The 20277-nt window shown below is 35.9% G+C and overlaps 1 protein-coding gene across 1 annotated transcript; it reads left to right on the top strand.

The window, feature by feature from the left end:
* Positions 1-7998: 7998 nt before the first annotated feature.
* On the top strand, positions 7999-18647 carry LOC100376360 (E3 ubiquitin-protein ligase TM129-like). Its single transcript, XM_085504791.1, has 4 exons — positions 7999-8300; positions 10296-10761; positions 13218-13380; positions 18199-18647. Exons 1-4 carry the CDS (start codon positions 8090-8092, stop codon positions 18448-18450), a joined length of 1092 nt encoding a protein of 363 aa, XP_085360917.1. The 5' UTR covers positions 7999-8089; the 3' UTR covers positions 18451-18647.
* Positions 18648-20277: the final 1630 nt, after the last annotated feature.

Raw genomic sequence — 20277 nt, 5'->3', positions numbered from 1 at the left:
TCTGAATACGATGACTATCAGAATAACAACAATAAGCTTTGTGTAAACGTTGTTATGGTTATCTAGGACGTTGTGGTCGCTGAGCGTGCAAACTCGCGGTTAAATTTCAAATGTCGTGAATACTAATTAGTACTATACCATTTTGTTGAGGGGTAATGTGAAACTAGCCAATAAGAGTGGCGTATATATGCGCTGTGTAATGGTAAATAGTTGATCAAAGGAGCCGCGCGGCGCATCTTGCCTATTTCCGCACACTTATCTCCGGTTAGAAGCCAGACAATAGAGAAACATGTGTGAATATTGTTCATTGTTATCCCTCGACCTGCACGTGGTCAACGCTGAATTCCTTTGTTTTCACTACCACACATCTTGTTCATTTCCTTCATCGCTGTGATTGCGTGTCAGGTAGGTCGGACAATAAAATACTAGTATTTTGGTATCCTTGGCACGTATGTATTGTTATGTAATATACGTGATTAATGGAGAATACTTTGGATTGAATAATACAAATAATTTCAATGTCAACAAATATTATTACCTACTAGTATATATTCTCTGAGTCAGCAATAAATACCAGCAATTCAGTGATGTCGTGTTAAGTTGACTAAATATAAACCGTAAATGCATACAACACGTGTGTGACATAGCTATTATTATACATCTGTCACCGTAACGCCATTGTTACAGCGTGCCGTAATTGTGCGGTATTTTACGGGGTATTTTCATCCTATCATATTAGGAAATACGAATTCCAAATATGGAGCGATTACGCGGGTAGGCGTCATCTAATAATAAAACAAACACGGGGTTTGACCGGACCCCACACAAAGAAGTTCGCTAAAACTGTTTTATACTTTTTGGATTTCGGCGTTCTCATGACGTATCCTTGGAAAGGAAATATGTATAATAATAAGGTAATTACGAGGATACCGTATATTACCTGGGCGAGGTTGCTTTTGTCAGGGAGGAGTTTTGCCCTACACTCGAAATAAACACCACCCGAAAGTAACGTTGCCAAAGAAGACAAAACATATTTAGAACCAAAAACGACAAATGTGCAAAATGTCAAGATGCCAAACGTGTGTTCGGTTCCACAACTCCTACCCCGTTCTTAAAGCTGGATGTTTGACATTTTTGGCACAGGTACTAATACAGGTACACACTATCTTGCGACAAGATAATATCTTACAAGGACTGTGTATTATTTTATTCTAGAAATCATGGTCTAGTACTGACATTATTTTTAAAAAAAACATAGCCGACACAGGGGTATTTTTAGACACTTTTAACAAACTTTGTCAAAGATGACCTAACACCATTCGCAGACTTTTAGACCACAAAACTTTTGGTCACAAGTATTTATGTTATTCACTAATAAATATATGTCAAATAACTTGTACAATATAAACATGTTGTATTTATAATTATTCACTACTTACTTACACATTATAGGTAAATACAAGTAAACCGTGATTGTAACGTATAAGTTATTAGTAAATAAATAAATATAAATATGCAGTGACTGTATAGTTATAAATAAATAATAACATAGACTTTTAAAACACATGTATTTTTAGGTCTATGATAATACATCTTAATAAACCATGCTTATAACCCGTCACTAGACTGTATGATCTATGTTGTAACCGTTGATTTTAAAAGTCCGATATTGTGTAGGATTAGCCTTGATAAAGCTGATTAAAAGTCTTTGTTTTTATTTGTATGAGTATGTCTCGCAACAAAACAATATGTCATTGTTACCGGCTAGCCCATTTCCACTGTGCCATTTATACCAGGAACCACGCCACACTTCTTGCTCCTTCGTAACTTAACACACGAAAAAATTGAAACTAATTCCTGAATACAAGTATAGCAAAAATGCGGTATAATGGAAGGAATACAGGACATTTTCGCAAACATTGCAATGTTTTCATGTTTATTATGTTCGAAATAAACAAAAAGATTTGTAAGCAAGTCTACCAGAAATCTTGTAGAAATCGTGTTTTCAGTTCCACACATGAACACACTGTTTACAACAATGGTGGAGTATTATGTCAAATAAGATAAATCCAAAAAAAAAACAGTCGAGAATCTTTGGGTTTAATTTCAGTGTTGTTGTGTTTATAGCTCGCGATGAATAATGTATTTATCGACTTGAAGTGTCAAACATCAGTGTTACAACATCGTTTATGGATAATGCATCTTTAAAAAGTGCATACTTGTATCCGTGCTTCGTGAATTTGCGCTAAAGTGCAATGTTTTCATAGCGTAAACACGGTTTTCCTGTCATGAATTTGTTTTCGTGTATCTGTTGGTCGACTTAATTAGTTGATTATTAGCGAATTGCTGTGTTATGTCTGTCATCGTTCAGGTCTATTTGAAGTTTTGGACGGAACTTGGCTCAGTGATTTGGAACTAATTACGAGATATCCGTCGCGATTTTGACAGTTTATATTCATAGTTATTAATGTAGTGAACGATTAATCAAAAAATATGACGTATTCAGTACTTAGTGTGATTGGCTTTATGATTGAAGGTTACGCCCTAGAGTCTTTTTACTGCTTTGTAATTGGTTAGAGTTTTGAAAATGAATAAAGAGAGTTTGAGTTGGTCTTGAAGAGTACTCCACGACAGACGCAGTAGAGAGAGAGAGACAGCAGTCCTGGAGAGTCGAGTCCAGTCCAGGGGCGAGCCTTGAGGCAGTCCAGTCTTGGTCTTGGGGATTTTTTCCCCAGGGCGCTGTGTCTGATAGAGTGCTCGATTGACCGACTAAGACGAGAGCTGAAACGTATTTCGTTGTATGTGTCTTATTTGACTGTAAAGTTAAAGTGACTTTCCCGATCCCGTACCTCAAGGGGACGATAGAGAGACGAGACGAGTTTCCCCCCTGGCAAGTGTGGAGAGCCCCCAGAGAAAGAGAGTTTTACCCGTGATACGTGGTGGAGAACCCGGGCAGGTGTTTAACACACATTGACATCCTGTGAAGAGAAGTGAAATGGCGAAGATGTGTCTTTCTTGTGAAGCGAACTAACTGGCTCGATGGCAGAGACGAAACTGCGCTTGACGACTAACGGCTTTACCCGAACGGCACTGATGTACAACGCTGAAGAGATGAAGACCTCTGAACCCCTTATGAAGGATGAGTAATGGATAGGACTGTATAATTAAGAATTGAGCGACATTAAAGACAAGAAGAAGATGAAAGAACGACCCAGAATAACGCGACAAGAGAAGAGACGCTTATAGACTTTGACTTTAGCTATCTGTGTATTGCTTAGAGAACCGCTCGCTGGACACTGTAACTGACACTGTGTAACTCAAGACGTTGAACTCTTTTCCAGAACCCTAACACTATTGCTCAGTAATGTAATGTATTGCTTGCTTTTCTATCTGTTTTCTTACCGTTTTTTTGTGATGTTGAATTGTATGTATGTAAGCGCCCAGATCTTTGTTTTGAACTGATATTTAGTGACGTGCGAGGTCCTTTATAACGATTTAAGCGCGCCTCAGTGGACAAGTATTTGCAACACAGTGATTTGGAGTTTTGTGAAGTTTCATGGAGTTTTTATGAGTTTATGAGTACGTATTATGATGGGGAAAGTAATGCCCTAATGAGTTTTTCAGAGTTTTGAGATTTGTCGAGTACAGAGATATCGACGTTTTAAGAGTTGTTTTTGTTTATGTGTTGTTTCCGGAATACTTCTGATGCTTTTTGAGTTGAGAGCGCCTTTGTAACGTTTTTTAATGTCTTTTTGAGATGAGAGTTTGGTGCGCTTATATACGTATTGTTTGATATCGCAAGCTTTTGTTCATGATTGTCAGGATTATATGTAACTCAGTAGTGTATATCGTTTTACTTTTCCCCGTCTTTAGTGCCAGAGAAGTAATGTGTTATGAAAGCGAATTTGTCTTTGCATTCTGTTTCCACGCCGTATGACTTTTGTTTAAATTAACGACTTGTAAGTTCAGTTGAAGTTTATAAGCGTATGTGACAGGAGTTTGATTAATAGCTTTTCATTCATTCTTTATTAGTTACCGCTTTGCAATGCTTTAACCGAGAGACGCATCCCTGGTAATCACGTGATCATGCTGTCGACTGCAGCGATTGGCTGATCGCTTGGTTACACCGCCATGCCTTAGTTTTTTTGACCTTTTGATATAGAGTTTGTAACCTTAGTAACAGAGACAGTGCAGCGAAGGGTTACCCTCAGCGAACCTGTTTGAGAAAAGCGAGTCGATTGGTAGCCTTTCCCTTGTTTTTTTTTATTCATAACCGTTGATATTTGTGACTTCATAACCATTGTATTTAGACTTTATAATCATTGTACTTAATTAATGTGTTTTACTCTTTTTGATTTATACCTTTTATTATTAGTATTGTATTTAACCCGTATGACGATGAGTGGCTGACGGTATCTTTGATTTGTGAACGTGCAATGCCGAGAGGCATATCTCAGTTTGGGTGAAGGGATGTGTCATGAATTTGTTTTCGTGTATCTGTTGGTCGACTTAATTAGTTGATTATTAGCGAATTGCTGTGTTATGTCTGTCATCGTTCAGGTCTATTTGAAGTTTTGGACGGAACTTGGCTCAGTGATTTGGAACTAATTACGAGATATCCGTCGCGATTTTGACAGTTTATATTCATAGTTATTAATGTAGTGAACGATTAATCAAAAGATATGACGTATTCAGTACTTAGTGTGATTGGCTTTATGATTGAAGGTTACGCCCTAGAGTCTTTTTACTGCTTTGTAATTGGTTAGAGTTTTGAAAATGAATAAAGAGAGTTTGAGTTGGTCTTGAAGAGTACTCCACGACAGACGCAGTAGAGAGAGAGAGACAGCAGTCCTGGAGAGTCGAGTCCAGTCCAGGGGCGAGCCTTGAGGCAGTCCAGTCTTGGTCTTGGGGATTTTTTCCCCAGGGCGCTGTGTCTGATAGAGTGCTCGATTGACCGACTAAGACGAGAGCTGAAACGTATTTCGTTGTATGTGTCTTATTTGACTGTAAAGTTAAAGTGACTTTCCCGATCCCGTACCTCAAGGGGACGATAGAGAGACGAGACGAGTTTCCCCCCTGGCAAGTGTGGAGAGCCCCCAGAGAAAGAGAGTTTTACCCGTGATATTCCCCTCGCTTATTATGTCACCCTCAAAAGCGAGTAATTTCAGTTCCCCTCAAGGTTAAACAATGGTATAATAATAGTTTATTACGCAATTGTAATCTGCTGTAGATACAGTATGGTAAAATTAGTGTAAAGTAAAATATAAGTAATATAACTAAAAATAACTACAAATTTAAATATACATAAAGTAAATAAATCAGAGTAAAGGTTCTCCCTACCCAGGGGTTTACACAGGCGGTGCTTTGTATATGGTATTTTTTTTTCTTAGATATAGTGAAAGAGCATTGTTATTTTTCATAATTTTTAAGAATATTACGTCTTTGTTCTCTTCACTGGAGGTAATTTCAGTAAGATTTTTCTTTCCTTTTCAAAATATGAGCAGCTCAAAAGATTTTTTTTATCTTCAGTATCGTCTTGATCACATTTTTTACAGATCTTTCTGCTGCCGGTACAAAATGTAGTTTTGGTTTTCTTCTTCTTCCCAGTTCAATTTCCAAAATGTGATCACTAAGCTTTAATTTTGATAACATTCTACTTTAGCTAAAGTTTATTTCATTTACGTAATTTTCAAATTCCGTATCTTATGCTAATATTTGAAAATGTTGTGTATGCTTCATGTGTTTATTTGTTCTCTATTACGTTTTGGTGGTCGTCACTGCCGTCCACGGAATCTTGCCGATAACGTTTTGGTCCAAATTTACGTAGCTATCGCCGATATATATACCAGTAATTTGTTTTTAAAATAGTGGATATAATCGTAATTAGCATAATAATGTTTTTGACCTTTGTCGCAATGTTTTATTTATCCTCAACTTTTCTCACACCACAGATAACTAGATACAGGTTCGTGGGCATTTGGGAGTGATTTTTTTGCTTGTTATGATCCAAACAGTCTTGGCTATAGACTGTTAAAATTTCGCAGCATTAGAATAGTGGAGCATACTCAAAAGACGATTTTAAAATAGAGATAACAGGTGCAAACATTCTCCAGGTGTATATATAGTATGTTTTGTTTTCATATTACAAAGTTGTCAAGCAGGATGTGTGCCGTATATTGAATCCCGGTCAGTATTCCACACTTCGAATGTCATTGTCCGAGAATGCAGACGTCCTTTTGTTCACCGAGACGTCGTCAAAATAGTGTGAACATTTCAAGACAAACTGACAAAAACTGTGGGAGCTGATTAATTTTAAATCTCTCTGACCAACCAGAAAACACGAACGGAGATATTGCCCATTTTATGTAAGTGACACAAAATGGTTATTGCATCACGACAACATGCCACGATGCATCATACACTGACGCGTGCTGCTTATTCAATCGTCAGAAGAAGAAAAAATATTCACAATTCGAAGGAAACAGACGTAAAGTCGTCCGCGGAGTCAAAACCTTGCGTGAAAACTGTCATGGCGTCGTGTTATCTTTTCCACTTAGGGAGGGGCACAATGGATTACGTAAAGCCGATGACATATTCACACAGTTATATAAACATAGCGATCGCCATTGGATGGGTTGAGTCTAAATTTACCTTTCCTCAAACCACAGTCCCTCAGAGGGACTGTGCTCAAACCTGTAAAATAATTTTGTATGACGCAGTTTTTCGTGATCTCCGGTGAAATGGACCGTGCGAAGTTAGACGGCCAGGTTGAAAAGGGACGTAATATTTTGATACACAACGGCTATTCGCAAACGCTGGTGAGAAAAAAATCGAAAAGGAAGGGAAACTATTGTAAATCAAGACAAATTTCATACTACAGATGAGACGGGTCGATACAAATTAAACGAACCCTGAACTCTGGAAATACCTCATTCATAGAGTGCCTTAGTACCAGAGGTCTCCGAGCACGACCGTACAACGTACTTTGCGACATGCTACAGATCACAGTCCCTCTATAGTCTATAGAAAGACTGTGTACAGATGCATGCTAGCTGACAAGGGGGTTTCCGATTATTAAGGTAACCAAGATGGCATCGCAGAGTGCGTAATTTTTCCGCGGTGTTTAAAAACAACACCTCGTTGCTGATTTTTCTGTAATTTCCAGGGTATTTTTTTATTTTTAATTAACCAAGAATTTTACGTTTGTATTTGCCACTGAAAAGTTAGTTATCCCCAGATAGTATTCCCAGATTAACACCGGTTGTTAATAACACGTAAAACATTAATTCTACTGAAGCTACTCACTACGCAAGCCACTCACCGCGAAAGTCAATCATCACGACAGCCACTCATTGCGAAGCTACTACCTAGTAGTAATCAATACAAAACAAAAAAATAAAGCCATACAATATAAAAGAGTAAGCGTCATATGTCTGAACGAAATCCTGATTCACCACTTTTTAACTCTGTATTTAGGAATTCTGAGCGATGGAAGAATTAAAAAACTGAAATGTATAGGAAAAAAATCATGGACAAACATCCTACAGAGATTCTGTAATAATTATCTTATGTGTTCCGTATCGCTATTAGGATTTTGAATGAAATGCAATACAGATGTGAATAAAAAAAAGATGTGAGCAAATAAATAAAAGTAGAAAAAACATAATGGTAAAGTATAAATTGTATTGTTTTCCATGTTTGTGTTTGTGTTACAATTACAGCGAATTCATCATGCAAAACAATAACACTAAATTAAGTGAAGGACGATAATATTTTACATATGTTTTTTGCCATCGCCCCAGAATTTCTGAATCTCAACTCGTTACTGGTATTTCGAAAACATTTGCCGTTGTAAAGTTTTTGTCAAACTACTAGTACATGTATGTATATCCAGGATTATTCTTTGCTCTGAAAATATCGCACACGCTGATTCGTTGAACCAACATAACACGTGACTTAGTATACGAATCACCTGACATAGTAGAAACTCGTGTCACTTCCGGTACGATGATATCGAAACTGTCTGAATGGTGGATTCAGTAGTCCTGTGTTAATTTCCATTTGCGGTCCTTTCTGCATAAGTGAAAAAATGGAGAAGGCATCCATGGAGTTCATGTTCACGCTGGGCTATTGGCTGATAGCTCTGTGTCTGGCAATTCCACCGCAAGAATTCAGATCTGCCGGACTGACCGTCCAGAACGTTCTGTCACATTGGCTTGGCAGTGAAGAAATGCATTTTGTTTACTATCATTTGAAAAGAACAACGGCTACACTTGTATTTCATTGTTTTATTCCATTGGGTAAGTTCGAATTATCATAATACAGATATTCGGCACATGTACCAGTACACAGTCCCTCAAAGTGTCGCTGTATTGATTTTTTCATATTGGAATAATAAATCATTAACTTTAGTAACGTTTAAAAGTAAATAAAAATGATATGATATGATATGATATTTGGAACGTACACAATGTTCAAAAGTAATGTCCAAAAGAGCAAAAGACGTACATTACTACAATGTACAAGACTAAATTAGATCTAAATTACAAAAAAAACAAGCAAAGTAAAATTGGAAAAGATAAACTTGTCACAACTGGAGAGAATTTTAATAATAGATATCAATACTTAAATTTTGAAAAAGTGGCTCATAAATAAAGAGAGCTGAGAGAAATTTCTGTCTACATTCTTTGATAATGTTATATTGACAATGAATCTTTTATAATATACAATTATATAATAGTAATAATAAATTGGTGTACTCATACGACAATTTCTGGTTTTGTTACAAAGAAACAAAAACATTTTGTTAAGATTCATTTTCATTCCACTAGTTCTGTATCTATGTATGGCCAATTAATCTCCTATCTCCTCTCATACAAGACACATGTAAGACAAGTTGAAATAATTCCTTATTAACAAAGTATTATAATATATGCATTTCTACAGTGAATGCTTATATATGCATTTCTACAGTGAATGCTTTTTATGTAAATTTATGAAATACTTTTTATAAACCATTTATCCTCCTTTATTCCTGGGAACAATCACGCTTCATCTGATCCAAACAATGTACCGGGGGTACTTTCATTTCCGGAAGGTTTCATATGTGTAATTAATGTTGTACCTTTGCACATTTAAAAAGAAACACAATAAACGTTCTTTGCGAATTAATTTCTGGGGTTGCAATAACTATTAATTCCAAAATAGATAGTGGGATAACCAAAGTTATAATTTTATGATCAATAATTGTTTGAAACATGATAGTTTCGTACTTATGTGCTCTGATCAATAAAGTACATGCTCGTTTCTGAGGTGTTCTGGCAAATGTTATCATTTATATGACGACGACTGCGCATTGTACTTGATCTGATTTTGAAATCATCAACTCTTGACTATCGCCTAAGTGGGTCAATAGGGCATCAGAGATTTTCAGTAATATGGTATGTCTACATTATGGCATTTATTTCTAGCAGTGTGGCTGCGAGAGGTTGTATTACACTAGTGATACCTATATAAGTTATTTGGTGAAATGTCGCCTATTTCCCATGAGTTTCTTTCAATCATTGACTGATTTACTGTTATGCATTCTGAAACATGTTGTGATTGATCAAGTTTTGCTTTCAAACGTCATTTGTAATTATACAAAAATTAAAAAATATTACATATATAAAAGTATAAACAGACATTAAAATATATATAACATATACTGTTATATGGCTACTGTTCTGTCACTTATTGCAACATACTCACTTTTAATCTTTTTTTACTTATCTAGTGTTCTGGGTCATATATTATTTTCAATACACCATGCTGGACATACAAATATGGCCGAATATTAATTAAACATGAACCATAGCTGATCAGATCATTTAAGGGAAAAGAAGGACATACTCTGCAACTATTGCTTCATGTGCCTTCTGTCATAGTCAAAATTGAGCACAGTCTTGCATGGTTCTGTTTACTCCATTCTAACACACATTCATTTCAATTGACACTCAACTAATTAATTAATCATCCAATCAAGTGTCTATGTTCATTGTATGAAAGATGAGTAGCAGCACAAAGACTTCAACATAATTATATTGCTATTCCAAAATATGGTGCATTGTTGGATAGCTTTGACAGAATCGAGCACAACTTCTCTCAGAATGCACTATATTTTGAATTTACAATATGGTCTGTAATCATGATGATTGCTATATATACCAGAGGTAAGTTTTTCAAAACTTTTAATGCAGATTAGCTTGCATATGGTAACCATAGTAACCCTCATGTACCTATATTCTATTTTACAGGTTATTATATTGGTCTTGCTATTGCAGTGCCCGACCTGAATCTGTGGAACTTCTGGTCAGTAAGCCAAGTCTGGCAGTTCTATATATGTATTTCAATTGGCATACTCATATTTGGAATCCTGCTAGCATTCTATTGGTCTAGAAGAAAATGGGACAATCATCCCATTGCGAAAAAACTTGGTTACCATGGTGATACTTGGAGAGCAGTAGCATCGTCGGTTAATATTGAATTCCGAAGATTTGATAAATTTGCAACTGGTCCACCAGGTCAAAGAGTGATTGTGACAGAGTCTTGGGTCATCAAGACTGCTACGTATACTTTATACATTGCGCATCAAGGGGACGTTCATCTTACACTCGTTGGGAGTCAAGAACATGATATTTATTATGAAAGCAACACAGCTGTGCAGTTTTTGAATATTACTGTTGCCAGTATTAATCCACATGTCAAGCCTTTCAATGTTAGGTAGGTTAAACCATTGATTTAGTAAATAACTGATAAACAGTACATCTCTGATGTAACCCACATGTCAAGCCTTTCAATGTTAGGTAGGTTAAACCATTGATTTAGTAAATAACTGATAAACAGTACATCTCTGATGTAACCCACATGTCAAGCCTTTCAATGTTAGGTAGGTTAAACCACTGATTTAGTAAATAACTGATAAACAGTACATCTCTGATGTAACCCACATGTCAAGCCTTTCAATGTTAGGTAGGTTAAACCATTGATTTAGTAAATACCTGATAAACAGTACATCTCTGATGTAACCCACATGTCAAGCCTTTCAATGTTAGGTAGGTTAAACCATTGATTTAGTAAATAACTGATAAACAGTACATCTCTGATGTAACCCACATGTCAAGCCTTTCAATGTTAGGTAGGTTAAACCATTGATTTAGTAAATAACTGATAAACAGTACATCTCTGATGTAACCCACATGTCAAGCCTTTCAATGTTAGGTAGGTTAAACCATTGATTTAGTAAATAACTGATAAACAGTACATCTCTGATGTAACACACATGTCAAGCCTTTCAATGTTAGGTAGGTTAAACCATTGATTTAGTAAATACCTGATAAACAGTACATCTCTGATGTAACCCACATGTCAAGCCTTTCAATGTTAGGTAGGTTAAACCATTGATTTAGTAAATAACTGATAAACAGTACATCTCTGATGTAACCCACATGTCAAGCCTTTCAATGTTAGGTAGGTTAAACCATTGATTTAGTAAATAACTGATAAACAGTACATCTCTGATGTAACCCACATGTCAAGCCTTTCAATGTTAGGTAGGTTAAACCATTGATTTAGTAAATAACTGATAAACAGTACATCTCTGATGTAACACACATGTCAAGCCTTTCAATGTTAGGTAGGTTAAACCATTGATTTAGTAAATAACTGATAAACAGTACATCCCTGATATAGTATTTGAACACATACTAATAATGTTGTGATTGGCCAACATACACCATGTGACCAGTGCCAATTTTGCATATATCATGGTTCTTCAAAATTTACTGCTATCGAGAAACAAGTTATCACTGATTTAGTCAGCTGTAATATATCACTGATTCAGTGAGCTGTAATATATCACTGATTTAGTCAGCTGTAATATATCACCGATTTAGTCAGCTGTAATATATCACTGATTCAGTCAGCAGTAATATATCACTGATTTAGTCAGCTGTAATATATCACCGATTTAGTCAGCTGTAATATATCACCGATTTAGTCAGCTGTAATATATCACTGATTTAGTCTGCTGTAATATATCACTGATTTAGTCAGCTGTAATATATCACTGATTTAGTCAGCTGTAATATATCACTGATTCAGTCAGCTGTAATATATCACTGATATAGTCAGCTGTAATATATCACTGATTCAGTCAGCTGTAATATATCACTGATTCAGTGAGCTGTAATATATCACTGATTTAGTCAGCTGTAATATATCACCGATTTAGTCAGCTGTAATATATCACTGATTCAGTCAGCAGTAATATATCACTGATTTAGTCAGCTGTAATATATCACCGATTTAGTCAGCTGTAATATATCACCGATTTAGTCAGCTGTAATATATCACTGATTTAGTCAGCTGTAATATATCACTGATTTAGTCAGCTGTAATATATCACTGATTTAGTCAGCTGTAATATATCACTGATTCAGTCAGCTGTAATATATCACTGATTTAGTCAGCTGTAATATATCACTGATTCAGTCAGCTGTAATATATCACTGATTCAGTCAGCTGTAATATATCACTGATTCAGTCAGCTGTAATATATCACTGATTCAGTCAGCTGTAATATATCACTGATTCAGTCAGCTGTAATATATCACTGATTCAGTCAGCTGTAATATATCACTGATTTAGTCAGCTGTAATATATCACTGATTCAGTCAGCTGTAATATATCACTGATTCAGTCAGCTGTAATATATCACTGATTCAGTCAGCTGTAATATATCACTGATTCAGTCAGCTGTAATATATCACTGATTTAGTCAGCTGTAATATATCACTGATTCAGTCAGCTGTAATATATCACTGATTCAGTCAGCTGTAATATATCACTGATTTAGTCAGCTGTAATATATCACTGATTTAGTCAGCTGTAATATATCACTGATTTAGTCAGCTGTAATATATCACTGATTTAGTCAGCTGTAATATATCACTGATTTAGTCAGCTGTAATATATCACTGATTCAGTCATTGCCACAGTCTGAAACTACAGATACTAGTATTGGTCAATAAGCTAAATTCCTAACAGTCAGTAGTGTTAACAGCTGGAATCAGGAAAATGTATCTGCTTTGAGCTTTGATTAATCAACATCACTGTGAGTCGGTTGAATACAATAACTTTCAATTTGATTATCAGTTCTTGTTTTTATTTTATTCCAGGTTAAATTCCGGAGAGTATAGTGACTTAAGAGAGAAGTTATCAGCACCAATTAGAAATGCTCGTAATATTGTGATCCATCAGTCTCTGTCTGATCAATTCTTAGAAGCATTTCGTGAACAAGTTGGTCTTAATCCAGTTTACATTCTTCCACCTGAACATGCTGTGAGTAAAACAGTTAAAAAGCTGTAAGATTTGTAAGGGCTTTGATATTTCAGCTAATTTGTGAGGGCTTTGAAAATTCAACTGATTTGTAAGAGGAATCAGTCTAGGATTATATATACATGTAATTAGTCCCCGTTCCGACGCAGTCCGAAAATGGAGACTTATGTTGTGACCCTTGTGCGTCTTCCGTTCGTGTGTGCGTACATGCATCCGGACCTGTATCTTAGAAATGCCTGGACCAATCATAATCATCATACATGATATTACAGTGTTCTCCCCAGAAATTTTCCATAGAGTCGTGGCTAATTTGCATAATAATTAGCATATAACATACATTAACATATTGTTTGTCATATGGGGGAAATAAAACAAGACCAGTTTTTTTTCTTTTTTGACTCCCATGTGCGAAGCACAAAATGGGAGTCTTTGCAGTTAGTGAATCTGTATGTGTGTATGTGTGTGTGTGTATGTGTGTGGGTGTGTGTGTGTGTATGTGTGTCCGACTGTTCCACTGCTATCTCAAGAACCATACATCGGTTTTCGATGAAACTTGGTGCATAGATGCTCTGGGCCAATGCGCAGATTTGATTAGGTTTTGGTAAAAATCCATGCTCGTCAATTACCTAATTTGCATGATAATTAGCTAATTTTTAGCTGTTCTATGACTGTTCCACTGATATCTAAAGAACCACTCATTGGATTTTGATGAAACTTGGTACATAGATGCTCTGAACTAATGCTAGGTTTTGATTAGGTTTTGGTTAAAATCCATGCTCGTTAATTACCTAATTTGCATGATAATTAGCTAATTTTTAGCTGTTCTATGACTGTTCCACTGATATCTAAAGAACCACTAATTGGATTTTGATGAAACTTGGTACATAGATGCTCTGAACATATGCGCAGATTTGATTAGTTTTTGGTAAAAATCCGTGCATATTAATTACCTAATTTGCATGACAATTAGCTATTTTTTTGTGGTTCCATGACTGTTCCACAGATATCTAAACAACCACTCATTGGATTTTGATGAAACTTGGTACATAGATTTTCTGAACTAATGCTAGGTTTTGATTAGTTTTTGGTAATAATCCGTGGATACTAATTACCTAATTTGCATAATGATTGGTCAATTTTTGGTTTTTCCACTGATATCTCAAGTACTAATCATCACATTTCAATGAAACTTGGTACATAGATGTCATATGACACTGCACAGACCTGATAGTTTTTATGGTAATATCAGTACATGTAATACCTAATTTGCATAATTAATTAATTTTCAGCTTTTGATATAAGTAGTGAGCATTACATTTCAATGAAACTTGGTACTTACATACTCAAGGACTATGCAGAGATTGATTGTTTCGGATAAATATTTGTGCATATTAATCACCTAATTTGCATAATTAGTTAATTTTCAGCTTTTCCACGGGTATCTCAAGTACTAATCATCGCATTTCAATGAAACTTGGTACATAGATCCTTTAGGACTATGCAGAGACCTGATTAGTTTCAGGGTAAATAATTGTGCATATTAATTACCTAATTTGCATAATTAATTTTCAGCTTTTCTACTGATATCTAAAGTACTAATCATCACATTTCAATGAATCTAAAATTATGCAGAGACCCAATTAGTTTTTGGTAAATATGTGTGCATATTAATCACCTAATTTGCATAATTAACCAATTTCCAACTTTCACACTGATATCTCAGGTACTACCAGTAATCATTACATATCAATGAATGTTTATACATGGATGCTGTAGCACAATAGACAGACCTGGATAATTGTGGGTTAAAATCTGTACATATTAATTACCCAATTTGCATAATTAACCAATTTTAAGCTTTCACACTGATATCTAAAGTACTAATTTCCATTTTAATGAAACTTAGTACAAAGATGCTCTAGGACAATGTACAAACCTAATTAGTTTTGGGTAAAACTCTGTTCATATTATTTCCCCAATTAGCATAATAATTCATAATTGTTTGGTTCTAATCACATTTCAATTAAACTTGGTACATAGAGTTCTTGTTACATTGCGCAGACCTCATTAGTTTTACAATCAAATCTGTTCATGTTAATTTTCTGATTTGCATAATTAGTTTTCAGCTAAATAATTTCAAATTATATTTAATGTATCTCCAATACTCTCAGCACATGGGAGTTCTTTCTAAGCTTTCTTTGATTTTCTATTTATTTTATGTACAATCTGTATACAATAAAAGTGCACTGCATGTTTAGTATTGCAAATGTCCCGCAGAAATACTGAGTTTTCTGTTTCTTTGCTTGGCCCAGCAATCAGCAACTTTATAAAACCATGTTCGGTCCCGGTAAATTAAACATTGGGTTGATGATTCTCAGTGCTTATCTTCCGTTTCTGTTGTTTTCCGGTTAAGTACAACAACTGTTACGAGTCACGATACTTACGCTACTATGTTCGAGCAATAATAGTTTTTTTGGCTGAAATTATCCATTTATATGTATTTTTTTTAATCGTCGATGTTGTCTGTTCAACACAATTGTGAACAAGTCGAGACAACTGAGTTCTGAATTACGAATTGTCGCCATTGTTATACCACATAAAATTTAGGCTTTTCCTCCAAGAAATAACACAAGTGTCATGTTTCTTGATTAGAATTCCTGATTTCTTGATAAATATATTATTTTCCATTATGCTTCACTTAATTCATCCGGATCTGAGCTTGATATGCGATCCGAGCTGGAAGTTCACGCTCGCTAGATCTTACGTGGATGACGCCATCTTGGATTCACGATCACAAGGTCAAAATTGTTTACATCATAAATATATATTTTTTCACATTATGATGATTTAAAAAAACAATATCAAATACAATATCAAAAATACTGATAAAAATCAAAACCTAGAATAATAGTACGACTACATTTCTAAAAATAATAATAAAAATACGTTTCGTACACACCGGAAACATGTGGTTTTTGACCCCAAGTGTGACTATATCATTTGCATATGAATATACGTTTGGCAAAAAGCGTTTGACACCAGGCTTACGACTTTGTCTTTATAGAACTGCTTTGTTTTTTAAACGATATCCAACCAATGAGAAACAACAGGGGATTATTCCGGGAAATTGGCGTTAATACAATGCATTTGTAGATTTAACTAGTTAGCCAGGAAACTTTACAGTCTGTGCATGGAAGGTTCCATGGTCTGTGAGAGACTGAAGAAATCAGATCACGAGATAAATAATAGCATTGCGGAGGAAACACATAGTGTCGCGAGCAAATCCGATCGCGGCCCGCGACGCTGTTTTGGCCTGGGGAGAACACTGTGTTATACTAATGCACATCAATTTCTTTCACGTTCTGATTCAAGATGGCCGAATAGCGGCCATTTTTGTGCTAAAAATCATCAAAATCAAGCATTTCTCGGCTGTTTACTAATGAATTTTGTTCAAACTTGGTATATACCTTGATATACCTTGATGCACATCATTTTGTTTTTCAGATAAGATTCAAAATGGCCAACTGGCGGCCATTTTGTTTTAATGAATGTGGTTCTTGTGCCATATCTCTGACTTGCTTTGACTGATTATGTTCAAATTTTAAATATTCATTATACATCATGTCATAGATATACATATATATTGGTTTGACGATCCTATTCAAAATGGCCGAATGGTGGCCATTGTTGTGCTAAAAAATCATCAAATATCAAGCATATCTGGGATTTATGGATGGATTTTGTTCAAACTTGGTACATACATTAGACATTATGGGTTCCTGATGCACTTTATTTCATTTTTCAGATTGGATTCAAAATGGCTGATTGGCAGTCATTTTGTTTTAATGAATGGGCTTCTAGACCCATATCTCTGACTTGCTTTGTATGATTATTTTCATATTTTCAATATTCATTATGCATCATGTAATAGGTATACAGATATATTGGTTTGATGATCCTATTCAAAGTAGCCGAATGGTGGCCATTTTTGTGCTAAAAAAATCATCAGATATCAAGCATTTCTTGCATTTATGGATTCCATTAGACATTACGGGTTCCTGATGCACGTCATTTTATTTTTGAGATTGGATTCAAAATGACTATATATCTTTAATTTGATAACTAACAGGGACTAAGCCATGCATGGCTTTTTATTAATTTATATTGAATGTAAGAAAAATCATATTCCCTAAGGGACGATGTCAAAAGATCGATGTCGGATAAAAAAACTTAATTCCTTTAGTTTTTTTCCAAACCCCCCTACCCCCCACTGAAACTTAATTGATAAATATTGGTCAAGACTACATTCACCATTAAATACATAATGATAATCGGACAGTAGTATTGCATAGCAGTTGGTTGTCGGGTGGGTGTAAAAAGATTTTACAAATGCACCTCATTTGACGCACAGATTTACATGTACACTCGAACCAAACCATTTTCTCGTCTTGGATGTTTTTTTCCTTTTCGGCTATTTCTATCCATGTTTGGATAGTACGGTAGGAAAAAAACGAACTACAAATACTCCAAGATTTTTTTGACTTCATTAAAAAATAAAATCGTTTTTGTAGGATGGAAACTTTTTCAGGTCAAAACCCCCCACCCCCAAACTAAAGGAAATAAGTTTTTTATCCGACATCGATCTTTTGACGTCATTCCTAAATTATATGTAATGTTTTTAAGTTGACCCAATTTATTTTTCATTTATGATATCATGATGGCATTAACCCCTATGAAGAAGATAAACATAAATAAAGACATAAAACTCTTAATTCTGTCACAACCTCTTTAAAAGATCTTTATTTAAATTTGTCTTTGTAGGATTTAGAGCCATGCATAGGATGTATGCAAAGCACAGCAAATATCAAACTTCAAAAATTATGTGATGAACCGAATACTGGTGACTGCATTCAGTGTTACTGTCGGCCAATGTGGTGTCTGGAATGTATGAGTAAATGGTTCGCAAGTCGGCAAAACCAGAATGAACCACAGACGTGGCTTTCAAGCAAATCACCTTGTCCTACATGCAGATCCAAGTTTTGTATTCTTGATGTTTGTCGAGTAAATAGATGATTTCATTTTTTAAGATTTTTAAGAAATATTTTATGTCTTCTGATGCAAGATACAGTACTGAATTTTACATCAGTGTGCATGCCACACAAATTGTTGTCATGACAATTGAATTCGATACTGACAAGATCACATTTCTTTAATCTTATTTTTTTGATATATTGCAAAAGCAAATACTATAATAAACAAAGTACATTGAACATTTCTGATTTTACAAAAATCAAGATGGTTGCCATAATTTCATGAAGCGACTATGTCTTTAAATAATGTTGCTACAGCATTACAAGCCACTGAGGGATAGATGTGGACTAATGTTTGAAATAAGAACCAGGGTAGGGCAGGGAGTCACATGTCTCTAAGGGATAGATGTGGACTAATGTTTGAAATAAGAACCAGGGTAGGGCAGGGAGTCACATGTCTCTAAGGGATAGATGTGGACTAATGTTTGAAATAAGAACCAGGGTAGGGCAGGTAGTCACATGCCTCTGAGGGATAGATGTGAACTAATGTTTGAAATAAGAACCAGGGTAGGGCAGGTAGTCACATGCCTCTGAGAGATAGATGTGAACTAATGTTTGAAATAAGAACCAGGGTAGGGCAGGTAGTCACATGATTCTGAGGGATAGATATGGACTAATGTTTGAAATAAGAACCAGGGTATGGCAGGTAGTCACATGCCACTGAGGGATAGATGTGGACTAATGTTTGAAATAAGAACCAGGGTAGGGCAGGTAGTCACATGCCTCTGAGGGATAGATGTGGACTAATGTTTGAAATAAGAACCAGGGTAGGGCAGGTAGTCACATGCCTCTGTAGGATAGATGTGGACTAATGTTTGAAATAAGAACCAGGGTAGGGCAGGTAGTCACATGCCTCTAAGGGATAGATGTGAACTAATGTTTGAAATAAGAACCAGGGTAGGGCAGGTAGTCACATGCCTCTGAGGGATAGATGTGAACTAATGTTTGAAATAAGAACCAGGGTAGGGCAGGTAGTCACATGCCTCTGAGGGATAGATGTGAACTAATGTTTGAAATAAGAACCAGGGTAGGGCAGGTAGTCACATGCCTCTGAGGGATAGATGTGAACTAATGTTTGAAATAAGAACCAGGGTAGGGCAGGTAGTCACATGCCTCTAAGGTATAGATGTGAACTAATGTTTGAAATAAGAACCAGGGTAGGGCAGGTAGTCACATGCCTCTGAGGGATAGATGTGAACTAATGTTTGAAATAAGAACCAGGGTAGGGCAGGTAGTCACATGCCTCTGAGGGATAGATGTGAACTAATGTTTGAAATAAGAACCAGGGTAGGGCAGGTAGTCACATGCCTCTGAGGGATAGATGTGGACTAATGTTTGAAATAAGAACCAGGGTAGGGCAGGTAGTCACATGCCTCTGAGGGATAGATGTGGACTAATGTTTGAAATAAGAACCAGGGTAGGGCAGGGCAGGTAGTCACATGCCTCTAAGGGATAGATGTGGACTAATGTTTGAAATAAGAACCAGGGTAGGGCAGGTAGTCACATGCCTCTAAGGGATAGATGTGAACTAATGTTTGAAATAAGAACCAGGGTAGGGCAGGTAGTCACATGCCTCTGAGGGATAGATGTGAACTAATGTTTGAAATAAGAACCAGGGTAGGGCAGGTAGTCACATGCCTCTGAGGGATAGATGTGAACTAATGTTTGAAATAAGAACCAGGGTAGGGCAGGTAGTCACATGCCACTGAGGGATAGATGTGAACTAATGTTTGAAATAAGAACCAGGGTAGGGCAGTTAGTCACATGCCTCTGAGGGATAGATGTGGACTAATGTTTGAAATAAGAACCA

The sequence above is a fragment of the Saccoglossus kowalevskii genome, chromosome 10 (genome assembly GCF_978046115.1).
Source record: "Saccoglossus kowalevskii chromosome 10, keSacKowa6.1, whole genome shotgun sequence".
In the NCBI taxonomy this organism is placed as follows: Eukaryota; Metazoa; Hemichordata; class Enteropneusta; family Harrimaniidae; genus Saccoglossus; species Saccoglossus kowalevskii.
The sequence above is the reverse complement of the archived record's forward strand: the minus strand, read 5'-3'. Positions and strand labels throughout refer to the sequence as shown.